The sequence below is a fragment of the Lissotriton helveticus genome, chromosome 6, assembly GCF_964261635.1.
Source record: "Lissotriton helveticus chromosome 6, aLisHel1.1, whole genome shotgun sequence".
NCBI classification, from domain to species: domain Eukaryota; kingdom Metazoa; phylum Chordata; class Amphibia; order Caudata; family Salamandridae; genus Lissotriton; species Lissotriton helveticus.
The window spans coordinates 1,436,989,237-1,437,009,165 of record NC_136067.1 but is presented as its reverse complement, the minus strand read 5'-3'; the positions used below and the strand labels follow the sequence as shown (position 1 = coordinate 1,437,009,165).

Below are 19,929 nucleotides of genomic sequence, written 5' to 3'. Positions count from 1 at the left end.
AGCCAATTGTGAGCCAGCGCAGGGATGCATCGTGTTGTTGTTAATACTATGCATCCCTGTGCTTTGAAAATGATACAGCACGGCGCAGCTGAATAGCTTCTGGCTCAGCGCTGTTGCCCCATATGGTCCTCAGTTTACACAAATTAATATCAACTATTTTTTACTGGCTTTATAGTACTTTATAGACAATATAAACTAAGAATACAATCAACAGAAGGAGCGCTTTAAGTTATATATTCTTACACTGCCTAATTACAGATTTGTCACTATGAATCAAATTGAACCCTGTATCCACTTAAAAGTAGAGGAGTGAGCTAATCTCTATAGCATCAAATATAGGATCCACACCACGGGGCATATTACCAAGAACTAGCGATAATTTTTGTCTCTAACTTGTTTAGAGACAAAAAGTATCGCCGCAAATCGGCGATTTTTATCGCAGATAAACCTTGCTATTAGCAAGGTTTATCGCGAATGCGATAAAAAACGGCCGCAATGCATGAATATCGCTGAAAAGTCAGCGATATTCATGCATTATCGAGCAAATGCTCTTAGCCATGTTATCCACCTCCCATTGGATAACATGGCTAAGAACTGCTCCTGGGCAGGTGTTAGCTTTTGGAGATATTCGCGCTTAGCGCGAATATCTCCAAAAGTTGGTAATAGGAGATAGCGATGTTAGCGACTGTTTCCAGTCGCTAACATCTTGGCACGCCCACTTTGCATGTCATTAGTGATAAATATCACTGACATGCAAAGCGGGGCCCAAGATGATCGCTATCTCCTATTAGCTGTCGCTAACTGGTGTTAGCGACAGCTTGGTAATAGGGAGATAATTTTATCTCCGCTTTCTTGGCTTTTAAAGCCAAAAAAGCGGAGATAAACCCCCTTGATAATTTGCCCCCACATCCTTTTGACAGTGGTTGCATTACTTTATGGTACCTACTGTTGTGTGCGCTATTTCTGCATGAAGCCATTTGTGAAGAATAATGATTAAAAGTCCAGGTAGGTACCTGACTCTACAGCTTGACTACAAGGTCCATCTAATTAAAACCAAACTAAAATGGAGTCCTCAAAATTGCCGAAGTAGGTCAAATCGTCACATATGGTTTTGCAAAAAATAGAGTTATCTGATTCATGCTTAAGTTCTGACTAGTGGTTTAGAATTTTGCCTGCAACAATTTGTGAAGTTGATAAACTTTGTTTTTTTGTGAATTTGCATAGCTTTTCACCATTTCACAAATTCACACATGGGCCAAATAGCCATTGAAATATATATTTGCAGGCATCTCTCACAGAAATAAAGTAGTCCAACTTTGCATCCAAACTCTACAAAACGTACTTTTTGCAAAATATTTGTCTCTCTTGTTTTAAAACTTTGCTAAATCTTAAGAGTGGTGAAGTTGTTCAAAAGTGTAAAATAACTTCATAAAAATAACAAAACCCAATTTCTCAAGCCCCTAATTCTGTGTACTAGAAGACTTTTTCAGCAACAGTTATTGACACCCAACTAACGAAAACTCCATGGTGGAGTTCCGGTTTCAATGTTCCCACACTTTCCTGTGTCACCAAAAAGGAGATTATTTGCTAAATCAGGCGTCTCAAGTCCTCACCAGTTCAATTTATAAAATTGTATATGAACGCATATAATAGCAGTTCTTTAGGGGGTCCTATCGTCTTTAGTGTTTGGAATTAATTAAGTCAAACCAACCTGTCAATTACGGGACCACGTTTTGTTATGAGAGAAAAATCTCATGCCTCTTTGCCTTGGCGGCTATTGCTTAACAAGGGTGGGGGGGGGGGAGATAACAATAATCCACTTACCTGCAGGCTAGCCTCTGCCTCCCGTTCCTCTTCGGTCTTCGACACGACCGGAAGCAGGAACCACACAGGCTCCACTAGCCAATCACGACGCTGCTGTCTCCATGAAAGCAGCCTCATGCTTGCTCTGAGCAACGTGGTTCTGCACTCAGATGGGGACTATGAGCCTGTGCATGTTCTCCACCCAGGCTGTGCAATACAGTAGGTGGAGAACATGCAAAGTGCGCATGACTGTTTGTTCGGCCAAATCGGTCTTGTGGACTTAGAGTGTGCTCACCACTCCTCCCCCTGGCCCCTGTTCTGGCCAGCCCAACCCTGCCCCACACTTAAGCAGGAACGGAAACCTAAAATTGTAATAATGCCTAATCATTTTATTTTTCCTTTTTAAACTGCTCGCAGAGAAGTGGGGAGATGCTCCTCCACCTTAGCAGAGGAGCCGCTGCTACCTCTGTGTCAAAAGGGAATACAATTGCATTGGTGTCAATTAGGGAAAGTTGGACCACAGTTGTGTTATCATGTTTACGATATTCACAGCAAAATAGGTTTTATTCAGGGGGCCATGGGCCATTTTGGTTTTTTTAATTAGAAAATAATTCGTAATTCATATTAAGTACTGCTTAAAAATTCATTCCTCAAAGGCACAATAATCAATACCTACTTGAGTACTTTTGGGAATTTATGTAGTTAACAGAAACAACATTTAGGGAATACGTTTGTAAGGAAGACCAACATGTGTGAATCACAGTAGGAACGAGCAATGGCATACAAAAGCTCATGGAATGCTTATTACACTATAAACACACACAACAGAGAAGTGCTGACACATAGAAAAATATATATCTAATTTGTCCTAATTCTAAGGCAAAAAAAGAAACTATATTACATTTCATCAAACTCCACATGAGTACAATGCTTATCTGATTTTATAGCAACTTTAGGGGAGACAACACATGTCTTAATACTGCCCTCACACACTATGCAGTGTCTTGCTTCATCATTGGGCAGCATCATACATCCAGGTGCAGACCAACACACTGGTTGGAGCGCAAGTTTTTTTGTAGATGAAGATTAGTGGTGAGATTAGAGGAAGTGAGAAAATGTGATAGAACACATACAACACGAAAAATAACTAATCCTTTGCATGGTGTTCACCAACTTTTTTGCATTCCAGCCTCCTGGTTTTGCTGACTTAGTTTTTTGCCCGGTTTCGGACTCAGCGCACTTCGCCACTGCTAAGTAGTACTAAAGTGCTTGCGCTCTCTCCTTTAAACATGGCAACAGAGGCTTACACCCAATTGGTATATATACTTTACTTGTATGTCCCTAGTAAAGTGGTACTACATGTACCCAGGGCCTGTAAATTAAATGCTACTAATGGGCCCGCAGCACTGATTGTGCCACCCACTTAAGTAGCCCACTACACATCTCAGGTTTGTTATTGCTGCCTTTGTCACAGTTTTAAACCGCCATTTCAACTTGACAAGATAACCCTTTTGTAATGCCCAAACATCCCTTTTAATATGTATAAGTCACCCCTTGGGTAGGTTCTCTACAGCCCAGAAGGCAGGGTGTAGTGTATTTAAAATGTTTAACATGTCATTTTGCATGTCATGGCAGTGAAAAGCTCCAAAATTAGTTTTTCAGTACTATGAGGCCTACCTTCCCCTAAAGGATAACATTGGGTTCATTTATTACATTTAATAAGCGGCAACTTTGAATTCAATTGGGAGCAGGTAGGATAGTTGAGTTTGGTATCTAAAGAATTGTCATTAATAGACCTCTTTGATGGTAAAGTTAGATTTTAAGTCACAATTTTGAAATTACCACTTTTAAAAAATTTGAATTTTCTTATCCTAACCATTTAGTGCCTGCAGACTGTCCCTGGGTCCCATGACTAAATGTTGCTGCCAGTTGGTCTTTGTGTATTGCTCCCAGACAGCGAGATAAAGGGAAGATAGGTGTTGGAAGAAAGGGCCACTCTGACTTAATGAGCGGTATAAGTTGTCACCTATCACACTCACAAAAGATTTTAAAACAAGCCTATTGTTACCTCAGACAACCTGGGGTCAGGGCAGGGAGGCAGGAAATTTCAGTCACCTCTGGATGTGGAACTTCCAGGACCTTCTCCTGCTTCAAAGTGGACAGCAGGTCTAAAAAGTAGACCCTTAGACCCATCTATTCAGTACACATCTGGACCTGTGGAAGACTCAGAAGGATTTATTTGCTGCATTGCTGCAAGAAGGGCTGCCACTCTGCTGCCCTCCTGCCTGAGTAAGAATGACTGGCCCTGCACCTTGAACCCACGACCACCAGAGTGACTCCACGCTCTACCTGTCTGGCCTCCTGATCAGAAGCTTCAGGAACATAACAGGCTTTAACCATCTTGAACCCCGCACCAGGACTCAGTCAGTTGTGGACCTAAGGGGCTCTGTCAGCTCAACTGTAGTCCTAGCAGAACTGGTGCAGCGCGGCGCACTGCCTCCCAGAAACTCTGCATTGGAGCCACTACACGACGCATCTTGTCCTTAAAACTCTGCATCGGAACTGCTGTGCAATGCAACCCCAACTCAGGACTTCGTATCGCAGCCCACAGCCTCATCGGAACCGCCACTGTGCAACACACCCCTGACACAGGTCTTCGCATTGCAATCCCTCGTCGATGTCAGCCCTAATGACAACGCAGAACTCCACATTGCATATCCAACAGCTTCTTCAGAAGCAGCCAGTACGCAATGAATCTTCGATGCAGGACTTCGCCTTGCAAGACCCTGGTAAAAGGCATCCTCGATGATGATGCAGGACCTTACATTGCAGCCTCGCAGCTCATGGAATCGCTGTTCTGCGACACATCTCCACATCAGGACCTTGCAATGCCTCAGCTGCTTGACGCATCCTCGATGTGAGACTTCGCAATCAGCGCCGGCCTGGCCGTTGCGGGCACCGGGCAATCCCCTGGGGCCGTTTTTGTTACAGGGCCCTGTGAAAAAATCGGCCGAAAACCGGCCCTGGCAGAGAGCTCGGTCGCACCCCCAACCTCCCCCCCGGGAGGGGCGGCTGAGCACTTTGCCAGGGCCGGTTTTGGTTCCCAGTATGGCCCTGCTCGTAATGCTCCACAACCAGGATTTAAAGTACTCTTGTTCAGCGATACCAAAAAGAACACCGTTTTTTTCTTTGTGCTTTTTGGCGCTATTCTCCCTTAAAACTTTTCCATTGCTTATCTCTGGTTCTTTAAATTTTACTCTATTTTTCTAAGTTGGTGTGGGATTTTTCTTTTGTAGTGTTTAATTTTATTACTGTTTGAAGTGCTGCATAAATACCTTTCCCATTGCCTCTAAGTGACGCCTGACTGCTCTGTGCAAAGCTAGTAAAAGTTTGAGCACAGGTTAATTTTGGGATTGATTTTGACTTTACCCTGACAAGGTTAGTGGCTGCAGCTTGAGTATTGTTTCACCCTCAACCCGTAACCCAATTTCTTACAATCGCTATACAAATCATTCTTAACAAAGATGGACAAGTTGGTCTGTTGTTGTTATCATTTAATGTTTCCCTTGTTGCAGCAGCTTTGCAGGCAGGGTGGGGCTGATCTGCTTACTGAACAGGAGAGAGAAGGAGTGGTTTGCACCCCCTAAAGTGTGCATCAATGTTTGGCCAGCCCTCTGGGGCCGACCAAACATTCATACGCACTGTGCATATTCTCCATGCAGGCTGCATTACAGCCTGCGTGGAGAACATGACCAGCCTCCAATTCTCTGGCTGAGCACCAATCCATGGCTCTCAGACAATCACAAAGCTGCATTGCAGCATTGTGATTGGCTATTGAGAGGCGGTCAGCCGGGTGCATCCTGCTTCCCGCCCTGGAAGCTGGGAAGAGGATCGAAAGGAGACGGCGGCGGGCGGCAGAGACAGATACATAAGTGTGTACTTTGTATTTTTTTTATTTAATTCCCTCCTCCACCCGCCCTCTCGACCTTCCCCGCCTCCCACTGCCTTCAATACTTGTGCTCAATCATGTCGGAGGATGGTGATGATGTTAAAATGTTGCCCCCCCCTGGAAACATTTCTGCGGATGCCCATGTTCAAATACCACCCGCCACAGTTTGAGATAGAGAAATAGACAGATGTGAGATAGAAAGTTCAATTTTTCAGGGGTGCCTTCGAAGGTGGGGACCCTGAGCGATTGCAGCGTAAAGCTGAGGCATGAGATGTATTCTGCCTCAGCGGACGGCAGCTTGTAGATAGATGCAGAGCTCGACAAATGTTTTAAATAAATGAAAGCCCTTACGGACGTCGACACACAGCTCAAACATGTTTGTCGGTCTGTGCTTTGTAATGTCCACCACATGTTTAGCGTCAACTCTGGGCTGAAGGTACACATCGGCTTTGTGACCGTTCCATGTTGCAAGGCAATTTGGTTTACATTTACTCGAGACTACATTTCCCTGGCTCAAGGCCACCTAGACTTCCAGCTTCTTGTTCCTTGGTGATTAGTTTCATGATGACCTGAGACGAGGTTCATCCTGCATATACCTTTCTAACATTCCTCCACATGCTCTCTGCTTCAACATGGCACTGCAAGGATATTAGAAGGAGAAGGGTCAAATACCCTCCTCCTCTGAGACCTTAACCACTACCAGATAGTAGTTGGCTATTCAGAGTCGTGGTTAAGGTCGTACTTTCCTCTTACATTAATAGGCTACAGAGGTCGAAGTGAGTGGGAACTACTTTCATATAATTACATTATTTTGCCAAACATTGTTGCAGCTGCAGAACTCTTCTTTTAACAGCTTAGATCATTCCTTTATTATTACAACTCTACTTGATGCTCCCTCTGTATCGAATTAGTTCACTCATGCTCTGGATGAGTTTGACAGAATCCAAACAGTAATCTCTTTTGAACAATCTCTGCTTCCCTTCCTGTCTGTTTCTTGGCAAGCTGGTCACAGTTCCACTACAGTGTTTTGTTAGATTTCATCAATGTGTTCTCCAGCTAACATTCAAAGTCACTCCTGGCCCAGCATGCAGAATTAGGGGGCATATTATCAAGGGGGTTTATCTCCGCTTTTTTGTCTTTAAAAGCCAAGAAAGCGGAGATAAAATTATCTCCCTATTACCTGGCTGTCACTAACACCAGTTAGCGACAGCTAGTAGGAGATAGCGACCATCTTGTGCCCCACTTTGCATGTCAGAGAAATGTATCACTAATGACATGCAAAGTGGGCGTGCCAAGATGTTAGCGACTGGAAACAGTCGCTAACATCGCTATCTCCTATTACCAACTTTTGGAGATATTCGCGCTAAGCGCGAATATCTCCAAAAGCTAACACCTGCCCTGAGCAGTTCTTAGCCATGTTATCCAATGGGAGGTGGATAACATGGCTAAGAGCATTAGCTCGGTAATGCCTCAATATTTCGCGGACTTTTCAGCGATATTCATGCATTGCGGCCGATTTTTATCGCATTTGCGATAAACCTTGGTAATACCAAGGTTTATCTGCGATAAAAATCGCCGCAGGTCGGCGATACATTTTTGTCTCTAACCAAGCAATAGCGATAATTATCGCTATTGCTTGGTAATATGCCCCTCAATTTGTTACATTCTAAGCGATATTTCAAGAACTGGTACAAACCATACATGCAGCCACAGCCATGTGTTTTTTTAGCTCAAGTTATCTTTCGAGGTTATAAGTCTTCTTTCATTATTTATAGTGATGAGATGTAGGTTATCAGCACTATGAACAAGGGTCACTCGGCTATGACATTATTACGTGTTATTTCCCTCTGCTCAGGGCCATTACAGTGGTACAAGGCATAACTTCCCTTGCATTTGTAGAACTGAGGCAGAGATGGCAGCGCATAAGGGAAAGGGCAGTTAACAGCTGTTAATGTTAGACAAAGTAAGAGCAACAATGCCATTAGTCCCCGCCGCCTAATAGCGTCCAACACTTGGGGAAAATCACTCTCTCTGACCACCACTGAGGAGGAAATGCAAGCGAACAACAATAGTTAGTGTCAGACTATAAGAACTGTGATTGGCTAAACGAAATCTCAATGGATCACATGTAACAAGAGTTTTTGCATTCGCAAACGGGCCAATTCTCAAAATCACCCGTTTGCGTACGCAAAAAATGCTTTTGACATGTATGAAACCCTATTCAGTATGTGGAAGGGGCATGTTTAGGAAAACGGACTGCATTTAAAAATAAATGTTTGCTTTCTTTAAAGCAATCAAGGACAGGGTGGTCTGCTGACTCCAGCAGGCCACCATTCCTGTGATTTTAGTGAATCCTACGGGGTCGTAAATTCTGACCTACCTCATTTACATTCATGAGGTAGATCATTTGCGACCCCCCAGGAATTGCAGAAAGTGTTCAACACACTTTCATACATGCCGTTTTGAGATTTCCTAATTGCAAATCATAAGGATTTGCAATTATGGAATCGCAAACCGGTTACTTGATACATCTAGCCCAATGATCCTACAGGGTACCAATCAAAATTATAATATTCAATAAAAAAAACATTGCTGCTTCAATCAATGAAAAAACAATGCAGAAAGGCCTACTAAACAATACTCTCCATCTCCATGTTGCTGTTGTTTATGTCTTACAGGGAGGAGTGATAGCAACTATGGACAGGAAAGAGGTAAGGCAAAGAAATTGACCTCTAAAGGAACTAACTGGGCCACTTGACAGGAACATCTGAAATTTCGTTTGTCTCTTACAAGTATGTCTTCAGATTTAGATCTACATTTTGTCTGTTTTATGCAGCTGGTGCATATAGAACATGGCATTTACTTGATGTGTGTCAGACAGCTTTAAATACACCATGCCGCCTGTGTACTTTAAAATTCCAAAGAAAACTCAAAGTCCAAGGGCCTGATTAGGATGTCGGGCTTATTACCACCAACAGGCCATCGCTGGCGGTCTGCCATACAGCCAGGATAGCGGTTCCACCGCTGCATTATAAAGCGGTCGGTCAGAGCACAGCGGTCGGAGGGACAGACTGACTCCTCCGACAGGCTCAAGGAGTCTGTTGGGGTGGCGGTCACACTATAATCCCTACAATAGGACCAGAGGCTGTGCCGTAGGTATTAACTTTTCCCTTTCCCTCTGCCTTTACATGGTGGACCGATTGCCCTGTAAATGCTGACGGAAAGGGACTTTGGAGGCCTCTAGCAGGGCCCCGTCCCCCATGGGCCTCCGGTATGGTGTCGGGGGGGGGGGCACATATGGTGCCCTCAAAACATCCATACACTATGTGGCAGCCAGGCACCACATGGTGCCTGGCACACGGTGCATGGAGGTTTGCAAAATGCCTTTTTGCATTGTGGCTTGTGCTGCAGTCCTTTTCTGAGCCGCAGCACAAGCTTCAATAGAAAAAGGCATTTTTCCGACTGCCTACACGGCCGTTGAATCGTAATTTGCGGGGTGGAACTCCCCACTACATGTTGTGCGATTCCATACCTGTGGTGATGGTGGTTGGACGCTCATCCTACCGTCATCGTAATCATGACCAAAGTCAGAGCTTTGTCAGTGCTTGATTCTTTGTATTCAGGTTTATGTATATCTAGTAGCTGGTGTTGAACTTTTCAGGTTATCGCAACATTGATAAAGTTCTGCCTCAGCCCTCAAGTCGCCAAATAAATTCAGTGAAAACACACTGAAAGCCCTGTCCAAGTGACACATAAAGTATATACTAACCCTTCATGGGATAGCCAGTGCGCATTTTAGACATGTCCAATGTTAATGGTGACATCAGTGCAGAAGAGACCCCTTTTTGACTGAAGCAAAACCCCCAAACTGCTGGCACGATGTTGCATGATCCACCTCAGGATGTTTTTTCAGACATGATGAGACATGATCCTGTGCTTCAAATAAACAGAGCACCTACAGTGGTACATGTACTAGGAGAGCATAGGTCGTAATGTTTTCTGACGTGGTCCTGCGTCATATTTCAGTTTTACAATGTATACTAAAGTCATACTGATTAGATCGTGTGTCTGTGTGTTTGTGTGCATATGCAACTTGGGGGTAGAGTGTTGTGGTGTAAAAGATTGAAGCAAGCAGTGCTTAATTTGAGCCAGTGTTTGCAGGTGCGGCCCACCAGCCCTCATATATGTAGAGCAAGACTTATTTTTCCTCATCAGACTATGACCCAGAGCAAGAGAGTGAAAATCACGTAAGGGGGGGGGGGCGAGAAAATGCGCAAAGGGTAGAAATCAGGAACCCTCAAGAGTGAAATTACGAGGCAGAGAGAGTCTGGTTGTGGATTAAAGAGGCATGAGGTGGAATCAAGACTATGCTGCTTTGGTATTTAGCACATGGACATAAAATAGCACCTGTCATAGGCTTCCCAGCAAATTAATCATATGGGGTAAAGCAAAGAGCTATTCACAAGAAATATAATAACTATTCAATGTAAAGCATGAGGCCTGGATCTATGTGAAAACACTACACATTAAATAATCATATATATGAAACTGCAAACAATTGCGTTTTGATACAAAATTGTATTTCTTTATCTTAATGAGACAATTGTTTGTTCAAAATTTCTTTATGATTTCATTATACATATTAAATTTATACTCCTTTTTTTAAAAAATTGATAATTCTTTTTGTACATAAATAATAAAGTGACACAGATCGTTTTTCACAAACACAACACAACAGTGTTATACATAAAAGGTTTTTCCCATTAAAAACCAAGAGAAGGAGTTGTCAAACAATACAAAAGCTGGTGGTCGATGTAAAAACACGGCACACGTTTCGGCGCTTACGCCTTCGTCAGGTGGAACCGTCTCAACTTTCTCTATAATGAAGTGTAAAATAAACACAATAAGGAGCTAAAAAACACTTAAGGCCTGATCATTTAATACTAATGTTCATTCGAGCATTGAGAGCTTCTATTCCTTTAGTATCTATGTCCATATTACCGAAGACACATGTATATCTATTGATTAATTCATATTACAATTGAATATAGCACCCACATTATTTCTATTGCGAAGCTAACACCTTGTACTTAGAAAGGAGAAAGAGAAACCTTTGTCTATACAGAAGTAGGGAGTATTAAAGTGAATATACCTTTCTAGCTCATAAAAAAGGTTAATAAAGAACATGGAATCGATCACCCGTGCACAAGAAAAAGGTATGAGGCATATTCTCAAGTGTTCTCTATGTTAGGAGATTCAGTAAAATACATTAAAGGAGCTCCTAAAAAACAAAGATAGAAAACATGGACTTGATCACCCATGCACAAGACAAAGATGTGAGTCTTACTCTCAAGTGTTGTCTATATTCAGTGATTCAATAAAAGACAAATCTTTTACATGGTGAATATATGGCAGTTCTAACTAGCCATAAATATACCCCCTTAGTGATCAGGCATAGACTAAAGCATATTGGGTGCGTGCTATGTACCTATAATCTGTCAGGATGCTCAGAGCTAATTATCGGGGCCAGAGCTGATTAATACTTCTCCATAACAGGGGGCGCACCACCAGTTCTATGGTATCTGCAAAAAGGTATTAGGCAAGAAGATGCAAAGATAAAGAATAATAATTAAATATTATCCCTATTTAATATGCGAAATGTAAGCAAATATACAGTGATAATAGTATCTTGCTATGTACTTGATCAAGATGGATTATATAATGGTATATAGATGGTTAGGGTCTAGTTAGTGCTTCCCGAGGGCTACATAGCCTGTAAGGACAATGGTATATAGATGGTTAGGGTCTAGTTAGTGCTTCCCGAGGGCTACATAGCCTGTAAGGACAATGATCAATCATCCATTAGTGGCTCCATTAGCTATGTCGTATTGATTTCAACCAAGGGATTCTTATTTACATAGCCTTACAAGGCTCACTAAATTAAGGTACTTACAAAGTATCTAACAGTTGATGGACAATCTTTTTTTGTTGTTTTCCCTCCACACGAACCACTTGGCATAAAGTTTGTTCTAACAATTTTCTTCATAAGCGAAGCGGTAGCAGAGAGATAATATTCTAAAAGAGATAATCATGTTGTTTAGGACATTCTATGTGTATATTTCTGCCCGTGCTTATTAAAAACATTGCAAACATATACGTTTTCTCTTTTACTTTTAACTGTCTACAGATAGTCCGTTTTTACTTACTTAATGGAGCGTATATGTTTTATTTAAGTGCATTAGGAGAGATGCCAATGATCATTCTAAATTCCTGGTGGTTTCTTTTTTTCTTCAAAGTTTGTCTAGGGTTATAATACATATACAAATGTATTTAAATTATACCCTACTCTAGTTATGTCCATCCAAAAATTCATGTCAGTCAAGGGCTTGATTAACCCACCCCTTTTATCCTCTCATTACCAATATCTGATGTGTCTCCATGAGGGGCACGAGATATTACCCGCCATGAACTTCAAGTAAGTTATTATTGCTAAAGCTTACGGTTAAGGTGGATAGATCTATGGATAGATCTCACGGTGAAGAGAGCAATACTTCTCTTCTGGTGTCTTTTAGTAGGCGAGTGATTTCCGTATGTGAATTGGGTCTGATGTCATCCAAACTGCGCTGGTCATGCCCCTCGATCATATACCTGGAAATAGGACTAGCTGATTATTCGAAGGACGGCATCCATTACAGGATGGATAGCTAGGCTTACTATTGTAACTGTTCTTCTTTTGTATAGGGCAATTGTTAGTTAAATCACCTCCCGTGGGTACTACAACCTTCTGTAAAGAATACTCTGTAGTCGGGAAGATGAAATTCGTCTCTTTACTCAGTTAGCACCAACACTAGCTCCGTGACGACGGAGCGTTACAAGCCTTCACCGCCAGCCACCAGCTGTCATCTGTCAACATTCCAGGGATGACAGCTGGTGACGTAGGCAACAGAGTACGGTGTCCGCCTGAGGACACAAAGCAATCAAAACACATCCTCCTCCTTATGGAAAGAACAGGGGCAAAAGAAAAGAGGGTTGGGAAGCGGAGAAGAGAAGAGGTGAGGAGAGCGGGTGAAGTGAACATGAGGATATGTGAAAGTATACATTTCAAAACTATTCACAAACATAATCTGACAATTTAACAGGTGGCAATATCCTCCTACCCGCCCTGCTGGTAACACGGTTGGTGGTGAGAGAGCGCAAACTGACCTAAATGTATGAGTACATCACACTTACCTGTAGTAAGCACAAATCATGAGGAGAAATGCCATGAGTGCTAGTAGTATCTGCAATTATATTCTGAATGTATAGCTAATGTAGAGATTTAAGTAGAAATGGAACTAATACAGAAATGTTTGACACTATATGATTTATAGATGTGTTTACTGAATAATGGAATAAGAGTATTAACATGCTTTAATTAATGAAGAAGTTGAATGCTATAATTATTATGAGAAATGTTGTAGGCCTGAAATGCTTTAACATTGATTTACACGTACATGTCTGGGCCGAGAAATGTTGCGAACCTTTTTGGAAGTCTATGAGAGTTGGGTTCTTGGCTGCAGATGTCTGTCTGCAAGAGAAAGGGAGGATCCGATTATCAATAATATGAATAGAGGTCTGTTCAGTAGACGGCCCAGACATGGAGGAGGGTTCTGGAATGTTTAAGGGGTATCAGCGGGCCGGAGAAGAGTCTGAGAAGCAAGGTCAACTCCAACGTATGAGGCCCAATACAAAGCAGCATGGAAAAAGCCAGAAGCTACACCACGTGAGGGGCGTCTCATGAGGGGCGTCTCAAATGTTGTTGACTGTTTTGTATTAGGGACAGTACCCCTGGGTGGAGTTAGAGCAGATACCTGAGGACCCTTTAGAGAGCGGATGGGTAGGCAGAGAGGGGTCATGACTGGAGAACTATAGGTTTTCACCAAGAGACTTAGAGTGAGTGACTTCCCTTGGGGGTCATTCACTGCTGACACCTTTGTTAGGTTGAGACTTGGTTAAGTAGGGATACCATCTAGAGCAGGGTAGGGACAGCCTAACCTGTGTGTTTTCCTCCAACTTAAATGAAGGAGAGATATGCGTCAATGCTGATAGCTTTATTATTCTTAGAACTTGTGCTGGTAATTTCCGTTGCTCGTCTGAGGGCTTTCAGAGAGCACATGTATGTAGTTGGACCTGTGTATCTCGTGAATCTCATTCTGAGATGCCTGTATTTGCAGCTTATCATATCTTTACAATAAACTTTTGAAAGCTAGAAGTTGTTTGTGATCTTTTGGAGCAGGGTCCTTTATTGGGTGAACTAACTTGGGGAGAGAGGCACTTTCTTCCTTCAATGACAGGCAACAAAGGTTCAGTCGACCAGATCGGGGTTTAGATCAATAGTGATAAGGTATCGATCAAAATCTCGCCCTTCCAGTTGGTAGCTATAGAGGATGGTTGCCTTCTTGAGGACGGTGACCTAGGCCAGGTTAGCTTACCCCAAGGCCCCTAGAAATCGATGATCGGAAGAACCGCCCGCCGAAGAAGATCCGGATGACGTGAGACAGAAAAAGCAGCAGTATCGGTCGATAGTGAGTATAAAGGGTCATGCGTGTTAGATTGCGGTGTTTTTGTATTGTATCTATGTTGTAATGTCTGGCGGAGTTGAATGTCTGTAGAGTGACTGTGGAACAGGTTGTGAGCGCGCGCAACCGGTGGAAATCTTAAGTTCAAGGAGAGCTTAAGTGGTTCGGGTGTATCGGACACCCAGAGTAATTGTCAAATAGTGTGAAGGGGGTCATGAGGTACCATTGATCACCCGAAAGACCGAGATAGGGGGAACGTAAGAGTGAGTGCGTGAGTAACGGACGCTGGTCGGAGGTTACTGTGTGTGTAAGCAACCTATCAGAGAGACGATAGACATTTCGTCAGTTGTGTTGACAATTACATATAGACTGTGGACGTACAGTCGAGGGAAGTGACCGCTTGGTCGGAAGTAGTCATTTTTCGGTGTATGAATGGGACGCATGCATGACCGGGAGACGAGTTGAGAAAGGAGGGGTGCTGCTGCGAAGCGGAGAAAAGTGACGTCAGGAAGTGTCGCGCAGTGATTGGCTGACCGGAGAAAGACCGCGCTGTGATAGGCCAGCTAGCAAAGACGTCAGAAAGTGTCGCTCTGTGATTGGCCGACCGGAGAAAGACCGCGCTGCGATAGGCCAAGTTAGCAAAGCCGCGACAGGGTTGGTGGATTGTCATCAGGAAGTAAACAGAGTAGCGAGGCTGGATATTGTGCGTATAATTATGAAGTGTTTTAAATGGCTGAGAGCGGTGTTTAAAAAAGAGAAGCGGGGATCGTATGAAGGGGAAGAAGCCCCGCCGGAGGGTACGCCAGCTCGTTATATGGCAGTGAATGTTGGGCTGCATACGATCCTTTGGATATCAGAGTGGAGTAAGATTACGGAAGGAAATGAGGAACTGACGTTCCCGAAGTACGGGACGTTCAGATTAGAGGTGTTACATCGATTAAAATCAGTCATGACCTCAATGAGACCCTTGCCTAGACCGACCCAGTTTGAAGCCCTTGATGCATGGATTAGGGCAGCGCATGAAAAAAATATGAACAGACGACAAGAAAGGGTGAAACGATCGGTAAGGGCAGTGCAGGATGCCAGGTGGGATGCGGATGCTAAAAGATGGAGAGTGCATAACATGGAAGTAAATAAACTGTACCCAGTGTTAGAGGTGCCCGGAAATAAAAGCCCCCTAGAAGAAGATGAGGAGAGCGAAACAGAGGACAGCCTGATAAACAGATTATTGACAGACAGGCCACCCCCGTATAATAGAGCAGGGGGGGAGGTCGAGCATAGTGAAGGAGAAAAGGGGGGCAATGCAGGAGAGCATAGACCGCTTCCCAGTTCAGAGTGGGATCCGGAGGCAAAGAAAGAGCTGTCCCAGCCTAGTCAGGTGCAACAGGTAGTCGGGAGGTTTGTGGTACAAAGAGCGCCGGAAACGGAGTGCGCCACATCCTACGGATTACCAGATGCACTACAGGTACCTGTTACCATAGGTCCTATAATATCGATATATGACCAAGAGAGAGCAAGAGGGGAAGAACGGGTACGGAAGGACAGAGAAAGAGCAGGGACGGCAAGGAGGAACGATACGATTAATTCCCCAAGTCAGATGCCGATACCCAGAGAGTGGAGCACCCCGATGCACACAGCAGGGGATCCAGGAGGGGACCCTGGGGGCCCTAGATGGCCAGCGGATCTGAGGGGAACCGGACGAAAATCCTTTCAAGAGCTAAATGAGTACATGAAGAAGTGGGATGAGGCAGTGGAGGCTCACAAGAGCATCATAGCTGCAGAAGCTGAAAGGGAAAGTCAGGACAGCAGAGCTCGGACTCACTGCGGGGCTGGGGAGAGCAGCCCGGAGTGGGACTGTAGAGAGAGAGATAGTAGGGGAGTCACCCATTGGGCCCGGAGTGGGAATAGAACAGACCTGGAAAACGGGGGCCCCGGGAGTGGAGGGGTGGCGTGCCCAATACTCAGTGAAGGGGAGAGGAGAGCGCAAGAGTACAGAAACAGCTTTAAGTGTCCACACTGTGTGCCCGGCACCAGAGAACAGAATGGGAGTTGTGAGAGGTCGCACCATAGTCCCTGTGATGACGGAAATGAGCGCAGCCCAGGGAATATGGGGAACCAGGAAGGATCGTATCGGATACTGAGCGATACTAGGCAAAGGGAGAGTAGCGACCAGAGGGAAAATAACAGAGAGGCGTATGGTGAAAGGAGAGAAGAAGGAGAGAGTGGGCAGAGCAAGAGTGGGGGTAACAGGCCCGTGTTCCATTACCTTCCAAGATCGGATGGCCGAGCATGGGACCTGGAGAGATGGGAGCAAGGGAGAGCACTCATTAACTCTCCCGAGCCCAAACGTAGAGCTCGGAGTTGGGATGGTAGGGAGACCAGTGAGCCCCCTTCGAAAGACATATTGCGAGCTGAGATAAAAGCTAAGAGACTCGATGTCGCCAGCTTAAGGTCAGACCTGGATGACATGATAGATGGTACCCTGCCTTTAGAAAGAATGGAAATGTATGAGCAGGATGAAATACTGTATATGGCAAAGGACATCACTCGAAAGGCGAGAGCAATCCATGAGAAGTTAGTCGAACTAGCAGGCAAATATATGGTGGACCTGTCAAGAACCAAAGCATTACAGGGTAACCACAGGCTACATTACACAGATCGAGACCTAGATGAGAGGAGAACGATTGGGCTGAAAACGCACATAAGGGAACTGATCACTGGAATAAGGACATGGAGGGCACTAGATAAGTGGGAAGAGAGGTGGTCCAAGAAAGGGACCGTCAGGAGAAGCACGCTTGGTACGACACCAGGAAGGCTGCAGGGAATAGAAGCATACCCTTTGCGTGAAGTCGCAAATGGGAATTATGTGCATGTCCCTTGGAGTAGGGGAGATTTAGCTGCTTTTACCACCTCCTTCCCCAAATTGCGGGAAAACCCAGTGGAGTGGTACAAGCAAGTCGAGAGATTTGTAAAAATCTCAAAGGTCCTATGGATAGATCTGAACACGCTGTTCGACATTGTAGTACCAGGAGATCTGTGGACAGCATGCAAGGTTAGCGCTGAGTGGCCCACAACGGAGCCGGAGAGAGATGCTAAGACTAATGGGCCGTCCGAGATTGTGATGGCAAAATTCGAGAGAGTGATGACTTGGCTGAAAGAGAAAGTGCCAATGCAAGACATAGATTGGGTCAGAATAGACCGAACCAGACAGGAACCCAAAGAGACCGTCCACGAATATTACGAGAGATTGCTGAAGGCGTTTAAACAGTATAGCGGCCTGGATGTAATGGATCCAAAAGACATAGGGCAATTCGTGTCCAAGTTCGTCCTGGGACTGAGACCGGATATTAGTTTAATGATTCAGCAACACTCGATTTGTTGGCAAAGTAAACCCCTAGACGAAATACTGAGGTATGCCAGGTACTGCTGTGATGAGATAGACTCCAAGGCTAAGAAACTAAAAGAAAAATTGATGGTGGTACAGATGCAGGCAGCAGGGAAGGGGGGACAGCAGCAACAGCAGCTAGGAATGGGTACAGGAGGAAAGAAGCAGTACAGTCAGAACAAGGGCAATGAGGAGAGTTCCACCTTTAGACCCAGATTAGACATAGCTGCCTTGAAGAAAACGACTAGGTGCCACCAGTGTAACGAGGTGGGGCATTGGAAACGCGAGTGTCCCTACAATGTAGAGATAGGAGAGCAAGAGATAGAGGAGGAAGAGGTCCAGAGCGCGCCTACAAGAGGGGTGACGCCATACCAGGGAAAGGTGCTCAAAGGGGGGGGGGCTCCTCCCCGAGCCCAGTTCCCGCAACCTCCTCGAGTAGGGACTATGGGTAAGACCTATAGACAGATGCCCCTGTTTGTAGAAGGAGAAGAGTGCTATTATGTGGACCCATTAACCGGACAGAGAGTGGAAAGAGAAGACTGCACCCTCGGGGCAGCCTTGGAGGTGGACCAGAGGGGACCCTATGTCGAAGCAGAAGTAGCAGGGTGCCCCACGACATTTCTGGTGGACACAGGAGCCACTAGGTCCACGATCAGATCAGCTGCAGTTCCAGACCTGCCCATGTCTGGAGAGACCATACAAGTGGTGGGGGTCGCAAACAGGAGAATAACCAGCCAATTGACAGAACCGGTACAGGTGAAGATAGGGAAGTACAGCGATGAGCACCAGTTTGTGGTTTGCGATTCAAGTCCTGTGTGTCTGCTAGGTAGAGACCTGTTGTGTAAATTGAATTGTACAATATACTGTACACCTCAGGGAGTGGAGGTATTGACCAATGATGATGACGCAGACTTCAAAGTTGCAAACTCAAGAATATGCGTGGAGCTGTACCCTACTTTAACAGTAGATGAGCTCCCCTGGGACTTGAGAGAGACAGTGGCACCAGAAGTATGGGATTTCACTGGGGAAGAGATTGGATTGGTCAAAGGGGTGGACCCAGTGAAAATTGTAGTGAAACCGCATGCTGAGTTCCCAAGAACACCCCAATATAAATTGACTCCAGAAACGATTGCAGGCATAAAACCCGTGATCGAGTCCATGATTAAGCAGGGAATACTGAAAGAAATCGTGGGTAGTCCATGCAACTCCCCGATTATGGGTCTGCAGAAACCAAATGGGAAATTCCGGATAGTACAGGACCTTCGAAAGATTAATAACATAGTCGTTTCGTGTTGTCCAGTGGTACCGAATCCATCAGTGATACTGTTTCAGATTCCATTCCAAGCTGAGTGGTTCACTGTGATTGATCTTTGTCAGGCTTTCTTTTCGATCCCTCTGGACGAAGAAAGCCATTTTCTTTTCGCATTTAAGCTGGAAGGTCGCGTCCTAACATGGTGTCGTATTCCTCAGGGGTATACAGAGAGCCCATCGATCTTTAACCAGCTTTTGAAGAAAAATCTTGAAAGTCTAGTGCTGCCCCAGAAGTCAGTTCTGGTCCAGTACATAGACGACCTCCTTGTGGCGTCAGAAACAGAAGAAGCTTGCAGGGAGGACTCCATTGCTTTGTTAAATCACCTAGCTGCCAATGGGCACAAGGTGTCCCCGGGAAAGTTGCAGTACTGCCTGACAGAAGTGCAGTACTTGGGACACAGAATAGAGAAAGGCAAACGAAAGGTGTCACCAGACAGGATAGAGGCGATCATGAAAATGAATGCGCCTAAGACACAGAGAGAGGTCAGGATGTTCCTAGGGATGGTGGGTTATTGCCGACAGTGGATCGCGAACTTTTCACTGAAAGCAAAGCCCTTGCAAAAACTGACGCATAAGGAGGTGAGCGATCCGGTACCATGGGACAAAGACTGTTTGATGGCATTCTTACAGCTGCGAGAGGACCTGTGTCGTGCTCCGGCATTGGGAATGCCTGATTACAATAAACCATTTTTGCTTTACTGTTGTGAGAGAGAAGGTTGCGCGTTGTCTGTGTTAGTCCAAATCCATGGGAATGCCCGTAGACCAGTTGCTTATTTCTCGGCTACTTTAGACCCAGTAGCCGCAGCGTTGCCCGGATGTCTCAAATCCGTTGCTGCAACGGGTGTCAGCATTGAGAGATGTGAAAATATCGTTATGGGGCACCCGTTAGAGGTGTGCGTGCCCCATTCTGTTGAACTGTTGAT

General features: G+C 44.7%; 1 protein-coding gene across 2 annotated transcripts in view; it reads left to right on the top strand.

The window, feature by feature from the left end:
• PDE7B (phosphodiesterase 7B) overlaps positions 1–19,929 on the top strand; it is a 1,141,924-nt gene that overhangs the window by 680,564 nt on the left and 441,431 nt on the right. The window contains exon 3 of one of the 2 annotated variants that reach the window (XM_078649226.1): positions 8,431–8,463. The exons of the other annotated variant lie outside the window; for it this stretch is intronic. Within the exon in view, the coding sequence (XP_078505352.1) occupies positions 8,431–8,463 (33 nt within the window). The remainder of the gene's footprint in view (positions 1–8,430; positions 8,464–19,929) is intronic. 2 annotated transcript variants of the gene reach the window in all.